General features: G+C 45.4%; 1 protein-coding gene across 13 annotated transcripts in view; it reads left to right on the top strand.

The window, feature by feature from the left end:
* Nucleotides 1-7,737, top strand: part of ALK (ALK receptor tyrosine kinase) — a 317,869-nt gene that overhangs the window by 300,295 nt on the left and 9,837 nt on the right. For all 13 annotated transcript variants that reach the window (XM_072035464.1, XM_072035463.1, XM_072035462.1 and 10 more), the window contains 4 exons: nucleotides 150-214; nucleotides 1,620-1,749; nucleotides 5,743-5,840; nucleotides 6,924-7,016. In XM_072035464.1, the coding sequence (XP_071891565.1) occupies nucleotides 150-214; nucleotides 1,620-1,749; nucleotides 5,743-5,840; nucleotides 6,924-7,016 (386 nt within the window). The remainder of the gene's footprint in view (nucleotides 1-149; nucleotides 215-1,619; nucleotides 1,750-5,742; nucleotides 5,841-6,923; nucleotides 7,017-7,737) is intronic.

The following is a 7,737-nucleotide window of genomic DNA, read 5'->3' as shown; positions in this document are numbered from 1 at the left end:
TAGTTTATAATGGTCTAGCTATTATTAGAGTGAGGTTTCTTTTGGAGAAACAAGGATCACCACAAAGATGTTAGTGCTTCTGATTGTGTCAGGTGTTCTACAGCTGTCAGTTTAAACATCTCCTTGTCAACCTGTTCTTTCTTTTTCAGACGTTGCCAGAAGTGTGTTCAGAGCAAGATGAGCTGGACTTCCTCATGGAAGCTCTCATTATTAGGTGTGTATGAATAAAATGAACAAAGACTTATATAGGTCTGCAAAGCCCAGCACTATAAGAAAAAAAAGGTGCTTTGGGAGGTGATGTCCACAGTGATCCATATTTTACAGTAGGGACAGGCATTACTTTCCTATTCTATTCTTACAAATGAAGAAACTAAGGGACCAGATGATTAAGGCCAACATTTTCACAAAGGTCCACACTAGTTTTCATTATCCAAATTCAAAATCTTTAGGCCCAGTTTTCAGAATTGATAATAAGATCATAGAATCATAGAAGCATAGAGTCATAGAATGGCCTGGGTTGGAAGGGACCTCAAGAACTATCTAGCTCCAGCCCCCTTGCCATAGGCAGGGACACCACCCACTAGATCAGGTTGCTCAGGGCCTCATCTAGCCTGGTCTTCAACACTTCCAGGGATGGGATATCCCCAACCTCTCTGGGCAACCTGTTCCAGTGCCTCACTGCCCTCTGAGTGAAAAATGTCATTCTAACCTCTAATGGTTATGTCCTTCTAACCTCTGGAAAACCATTGCCCCTTGACTTATCATTATCTACCCAAGGAAAGAGTCCTTCTTCCTTTTTATAAACCCCATTTAGGTACTGAAAAGCAGCAATGAAGTCACCCCAGAGCCTTCTCTTCCTTAGGCTGAACAGCCCCAGCTCTCTCAGCCTTTCATTACATGAGAGGTGCTCCAGTCCCTTGATCATCTTTGTGGCCCTCCTCTGCACCTGCTCTAACAGCTCCACATCCTTCTTGTGCTGGGGGCTCCAGATTTCTCTTAGAGACCAGAGCATGAAGAAAAAACAAACCTCTGGAGTTTTGGTTTGACTGAAGAGATGCCATTGACACAATGCTGCTGTCATTTCATATGTCAGTGACTGTGTCCTAGAATCCAAGGAAATAGTTTCCTATCACATTAAGGCCTGGAGAAATTAGGAACAATTAGCACTTGGCCTTGAGGAATATCCCTTCAATAAGATGATCCCTGTATCAGTATGTTATTTGAAACAATTTTGCCCTATCCCAGCTTCTACCCCAGGAGAGGGAATGCAGGGATAAACTCTTAACAGATATTTTCTGCTTCATATGACCCACAAATCTTGCTGTAGCACAAAAAGGATGCAAAATATAGGAAGCCACTCTTTCAATCCACTCCTCCTCCAATCACCGTTTCTGCACTGTGTAGACAGGCGGATTGCAAGGGTAGCACTTTGCCTTTATCCAGTTACTATGCCTTTGGGATTTGTTACTTATTCTGAAAACAAACATAAAAACAAACAGAAAAAAAAAAAAAAAAAACAAATGAACACAATTCCCCACAGCAAAATATTTTGATTATTTTCTATAATTGTGCTTTTTGGATCAAAGCTGATCCATTATTGAGCCTCCCTGTCTCCGCAGCAAGTTCAATCATCAGAATATTGTGCGCTGTATTGGAGTGAGCTTGCAGGCACTGCCCCGTTTCATCCTGCTAGAGCTTATGGCTGGAGGCGACCTGAAATCGTTCCTGAGAGAGACACGGCCTAGACCGGTAAGAAAATTGAATTGTATTTAGTACGTTGATGACACAAGGCAAATAGGTAACTATAAAAAGGCTAATCCATGCAGCTACTATTTCCCAGCATTTTAGAGAGTCAGAGTTTTTTATTACTAGAAGGCTGATCTGGAGGAAGTATATTGTCTATATCTGTCATATAGGAAACAAGTGTTGTTGGGGTTACACAGAGGAGCCTCATGCCTGGACTTTGCTAGATAGCATTGCAGACACTATCTAAAGAATAAAATCAAAATCTTATATACATATATATGTGTATATATATATACTTGTATATATATATATATACATATTTTAAACTCTGCTCTTACCTACCTGTGGATGTGGTTGCTGAGCCACTTTCCATCATCTGTCAGCAGTCATGGTCAACTGGAGAGGTCCTGGATGACCAGAGACTTGCTAATGTGAAGCCCATCTATAAGAAGGGCAGCAAGGAGGACCCGGGGAACTACAGGCCTGTCATCCTGACCTCAGTGCCAGGGAAGGTTGTGGAACAGGCCATCCTGAGTGCAATCACACAGCATGTGCAAGACAACTGGGGAATCAGGCCCAGCCAGCATGAAAGGCAAGTCCTGCCTGACCAACCTCTTCTCCTTCTATGACCAGGTGACCGCCTGGTGGATGAGAGAAAGGCTGCTGACATAGTACACCTAGACTTCAGCAAGGCCTTTGACACGGTCTCCCACAGTATTCTTTCTCCTGGAGAAGCTGCAGCCCATGGCTTGGGCAGGTACACTCTGTGCTGGGGTAAAAGCTGGCTGGATGGCCAGGCCCAGAGAGTGGTGGTGAACAGAGGGAAATCCAGCTGGCGACCGGTCACCTGTGGTGTTCCCCAGGGGTCGGTGTTGGGGCCCATCCTCTTTCATATCTTTATTGATGATTTGGACAAGGGAATTGAGTGCACCCTCAGTAAGTTTGCAGTGACACCAAGTTGAGGGGAATTGTTGATCTGCCAGAGGGTAGGAAGGCCCTGCAGAGGGACCTGGACAGGTTGGGTCAATGGGCAGAGGTCAATGGGATGAGGTTCAACATGGCCAAGTGTCAGGGCCTGCCCTTTGGCCACAACAACCCCGTGCAGTGCTACAGGTTTGGGGCAGCGTGGCTGGAAAGCTGTGCAGAGGTAAAGGATCTGGGGGTGCTGGTTGATGCTCGCCTCAACATGAGCCAGCAGTGTGCCCAGGTGGCCAAGAAGGCCAACGGCATCCTGGCTGTGTCAGGGATGGTGCAGCCAGCAGGAGCAGGGAGGTGATCGTCCCCCTGTACTCTGCTCTGCTGAGGTCACAACTCGAATGCTGTGTTCAGCTTTGGGCCCCTCACTACAAGAAGGACATTGAGGCCCTGGAGCGTGTCCAGAGAAGGAGCAGCTGAGAGAACTGGAGTTATTTAGCCTGGAGAAGAGGAGGCTCAGGGGAGACCTCATTGCTCTCTGCAACTACCTGAAAGGAAGCTGTGGGGAACTGGGGGTTGGCCTCTTCTCACAGGTAACTAGTGACAGGACTAGAGGGAATGGCCTCAAGTTGCAGTTGCAGCTGGGAGGTTTAGGTTGGAAATTAGGAGACATTTCTTCTCCGAAAGAATGGCTAGGCATTGGGATGGCTTGCCCAACACAATGCAAGTCACTCGTGGAAAATTGTCAGTTTATGACAGCCAGGCCTACTCTGTAAGTTTCAGATTCAAGCTTCTCCATTGGTCCAGAAAACCCCAGCCCTGAGGGGTTTCTCCATTCCATTTGTAATGAAGTTCATATCCATTACAGGATATCTCCATCCCTCTCTTCTGGATAGAGGCAGTCCTGGTAGATCCAGAGATGCCTGAAATAGGAGCATTGCAGAATTGTCCATTCTAAGAAGTTCAGTGCCAGTTTTTCTCACTCATAGCAAAGCAATCAAAGAACAATTCTGGAAGATAAAGCCTAGTTTCCTGTTGTGTTGTGCAGCCTGTTGCACAGAGCAGTGATTACAGTGAACAATACACAGAATTTCATTCACCTTTTGCAAGATTCAGCTGCCGAAGGAAGGTGTCACATTAGTGACACGTTAGTGCTTCTAGCATGCCCCCTGCTCTGAGCGCTGTCCATTCATCTAGGGAGCAAAAGCTGTAAACAGCTGTGAAGTGAATTATTTGCTGCCTCAAGGCTGCATCTCTTGCAAAATGAATCCAAACCCTTCATTTTTCAAACAAATTACATGGCTAAAGCATCCTTGGCTGGGCAGTCACATCTGTTTTAGCAGCATAAAAGGTGGAAAGAATTCATCCAAGAAGGGAGAGAGGAAGGAAAAGAAAAAGAAAGAGGGAGAGAAAAGCTATGTTGGTCAAATCAGCTTGTTTTCAAGGTACAGGCTGCCTTGCAGCATAGCTCAGGTCTGCAGTTGATTATGCAGTAAAGAACGGGGATTTTTGCTCAGCTTTCACTTCAGGTTTTTGAGCCTTGCTCAGATGTAGAGGAATGGGTAGTCTGAGGTATTCATTTCCCCTTGGTTGTTCCCTGAAGGGTGGGGGGGGGTGGGAGGGGAAGGCACCGGCATCCTCTGTTCCTGTAGCTCTGTTGGAGCTGGTGAGTCACTTCAACTCAGAGAGGTGAAAAAGATGATTCTCCCCTCCCCCAGATAGTGTTTGGTGGGTGGGGGAGAGGCTTTCATGTTTTTAGGAAATGGCTATGCTGCATAAAAAGGGGGGGGAGGGAGGGGGACACACAACAGTCCAGACTTTTAAAGTCTTAAGCATATATGTATATAGACTTAAGCATATATGTATATATATGCAGTGAAGTATGCTGAGTAAACAATAACATATAGGCAGGTGATATGTTGTCATTTTGTTTTATGACACCACACAGAAAAAACAAGCTTTGTTTATTTCAATTATTTCATTAGTCAAGCACTGAGGCCAGGTCTTTCCTAACCTCTTAAGAAAACATGAGGACTTTTTTTTTTAGGTTTAGATAATGTCCAGTATTTAGCTGTTGCCTGCAGAGCACAGACTTATTTTCAGTCCCAGTTATTTGTGCTTTAGAGCAAGTGGCTCAGCACCACATCATTCTGAGTAGTTTCTTTACAACTACAGCAGACAGGCTGGTAGATCCAGCAGTCTCTATTACTGGAGAACTGGCGCTGGCTTGTTCATCAGTAGGAGAGACCCATGCACAAGTGTGCCTTTTGAGCACTGGGCAGAATGGTAAGTGTCAACAGAGAGAGGGTGGGAGAGGTTTGCTTAGTCAAATATCTAAGGCCCCAGATAAACACTTACCAGGCAAATGGCTGCTGTGGAATAAGCAATCCCTGCCACCCAGCTGTTTGTTGTCTGCCCTCTGGCAGAATTAGTTCCCTCCTCCCCCACAGGATTGGCCACAGGGATCACTGGTTAACACCTCAGAGCAGGAGCTGGTGGTTTGGTTTCAGCCCACTATGTGAGCTGTTGCTCAGCCTGCCCTTTTCACAAAAGCATCTGTCCCCTGCTGGCTAAGGCCATAGACTTCATCAGAGGCAGAGGCAGTTAGCAGCCCTTATCTTCCATAGCCATTGGCTAAGCAAACCTGTGTCAATGCTCTGAGGGGCAAGATAAAACCTACACGGATGTGTAGGAGGGAAAGAGTAAATGTGACTCATGCCATTATACAAAATGTCATTCTCAATGTTGAAGGTGACTTTAGAGAAGAACTAGAAATGATATAAGGAAAGTGTCTGAGGGCCAGTTCAGGCAACATACCTCCTCAAAAAAAAAAAAAAAAAATTATCATGCTGAAAATTCAGAAGTGTCTCCCATGAGAACTGGGGGAAATCCATTTGTGTCTTGCAAAACAGGGGGAGAACTTTAAAGGAGAATCCTGATGAAGCTGGGAAATTTCATCCAGCTGTTCTCATTCTGTCTGGGATTTGTATGAAATCATGCCTGCATGTCCTGTGTTGTATCAATGACCGATCATGCTGTGTTCTTGCTTTTAAGCCATATTTGTCCTTTGTCTTTTGGCAGAACCAGCCTTCCTCCCTCTCCATGCTGGACTTGCTCCATGTGGCTCGTGACATTGCTTGTGGGTGTCAGTACCTGGAGGAGAACCACTTCATTCACAGGTAGGTGAAGGCATCTGTGTCAGCAAGGGCATGACTTGCAGACAGGCCAGAGGGACTCCTAATGCCCTGTTTGATATGTTTATGTCCTGCTGCTCTCTAGTGGCTGAACAACTTTAAGCAAGGCAGATAAAGTCCGAACAACAGAAGCAATTAACAGAAATGCTGCTGTAGATCAGGTTGCAAAGGTCTGTAGTTTTATCAGAGATCCTGAGCTCTTTTTTTAGTGCCTGCACTTATGCAGCCAGTTTGGCTACTTGGCAAAGGGAAACACGATCTTGTGACAGAAGTCTTCAAGGCCCTCCCCGTTGTGAATTTTGCTTAGTGTCTTTTTGTTCATCCTGGAGCCCTTTTCTCCTCCCTCTTCAAGAACAGCTGTACAAGTACAGCCAGAAGTACACCTTGTGACTACTGTTATCTGCTCCTGCAGAACAGGAGGGAGGTAAAGCTGTCAGCAGTTGTTCTGTGGCTCCCGCTAGTCCAAAACTGCTGCTGTTCATGATGAAAGTACTCATCAGAAGAGCCCAGTACCAGCATGAGTCTTTGCAAGGGGCTGTGAAGTTGCTATGGCCAGACTGTAGTTTGCTTTTCTGAGTTATCCACAAGGGGTGCCACCATGTTATTCAGGTTTCAGGGTGTACTTCAGCTCAGCAGGGATGGAGATGGAGCTTTACCTGCATGCACAGATTCAGGCCCATACCTGTCTTCAAAACACTACCTGCATGTTGTTCTTCCTGTCTCTGATAGTACGGTGCTTGTCTGACAACATTTGAACTGGCATGGTAGGAGCATGTCAGTGGATCACTCCCCAGATATCTTGATGCTAGGACTGGTACATTGCCGAAATCAGCTGCACTGCTTGCAACTCCCTGGAGAAATTAAGTGAAGTTTAAGGAGGAAGTCTTTAAGGAGCGGAACTGCTCAAACTGTTGGGGGAGATTAGAATTTGGGACATCTCTAGTTACCCATAAACACTGACTTTTCTGGGTGGTCTCTACACCTCAGGAAAATAGGTACTATTCTGCAAAGTTATTAAATGATTAAGTGATTCTTCTCTCACTCCTGGTTTTCTTCCTTTCCTTGTAGGGATATTGCTGCCAGGAACTGCCTCCTTACCTGCCGAGGGCCTGGAAGAGTGGCTAAAATTGGAGACTTTGGCATGGCCCGGGATATATACAGGTAACAGCTAAAGCCAAGGGTATCCACAAGTGGAAGCTCACTAAAATGAGAGATGAGCAGTGTTCATGTAGGACAGCAAGCTCACATGCTGCTGTGTTTAACTCTAGCACGACAAGAGTGGAGACACCCAACCCCAATGAATCCCAACTAATATTTTAATTTATTTTTTGCCTTCACCTGTATTTGAACTGTGCTATGGAGACTTTTCATACTCCCTAAGAGCTTTCTTCTGTGTAATGAAGCCTCATGGCTATGGAAGGCTTTTTTCTTCCCTCTCATACTCTGTCCACAGTTTCTTGCCTGTACTTTCTCCACGCTGAATGGCACTAATGTGCCTTTCTGTTTTGTGACCCTAAATCTTTTTGAGTTTAATCCCTCTGCTTGATACTACCACTCCCACTTTGGTTTGGTGTCATCAGTAAATCTCTGCAATTTAATGCAGGTAAAGGAGGAAGGTGCAGAGGAAGGTTAGAGAAATGTAATCACACAAACTGGAATTCAGCCAGGACATAGGGTTAACTACTCTGATGTTGCAAGAATCATCAGGAAGCCTTTAATGACCATGAGCAGTCAGGGCTGCAGTCTGATATCTCATCTTCTAAATAGCACCTCTAGCTATAGCACCATGTGCTGCTGTGCTGGGGAATTGATTTGCCTCTGACTCAGAGGAAGAAAAGCCTTGTACTCAGTCACATACACTGTTTATTCTAGAGCTTCAGCT

The sequence above is a fragment of the Anas platyrhynchos genome, chromosome 3, assembly GCF_047663525.1.
Source record: "Anas platyrhynchos isolate ZD024472 breed Pekin duck chromosome 3, IASCAAS_PekinDuck_T2T, whole genome shotgun sequence".
NCBI classification, from domain to species: Eukaryota; Metazoa; Chordata; class Aves; order Anseriformes; family Anatidae; genus Anas; species Anas platyrhynchos.
Note: the sequence above shows the minus strand (reverse complement) of the source record. Positions and strands in the feature narration are given on the sequence as shown.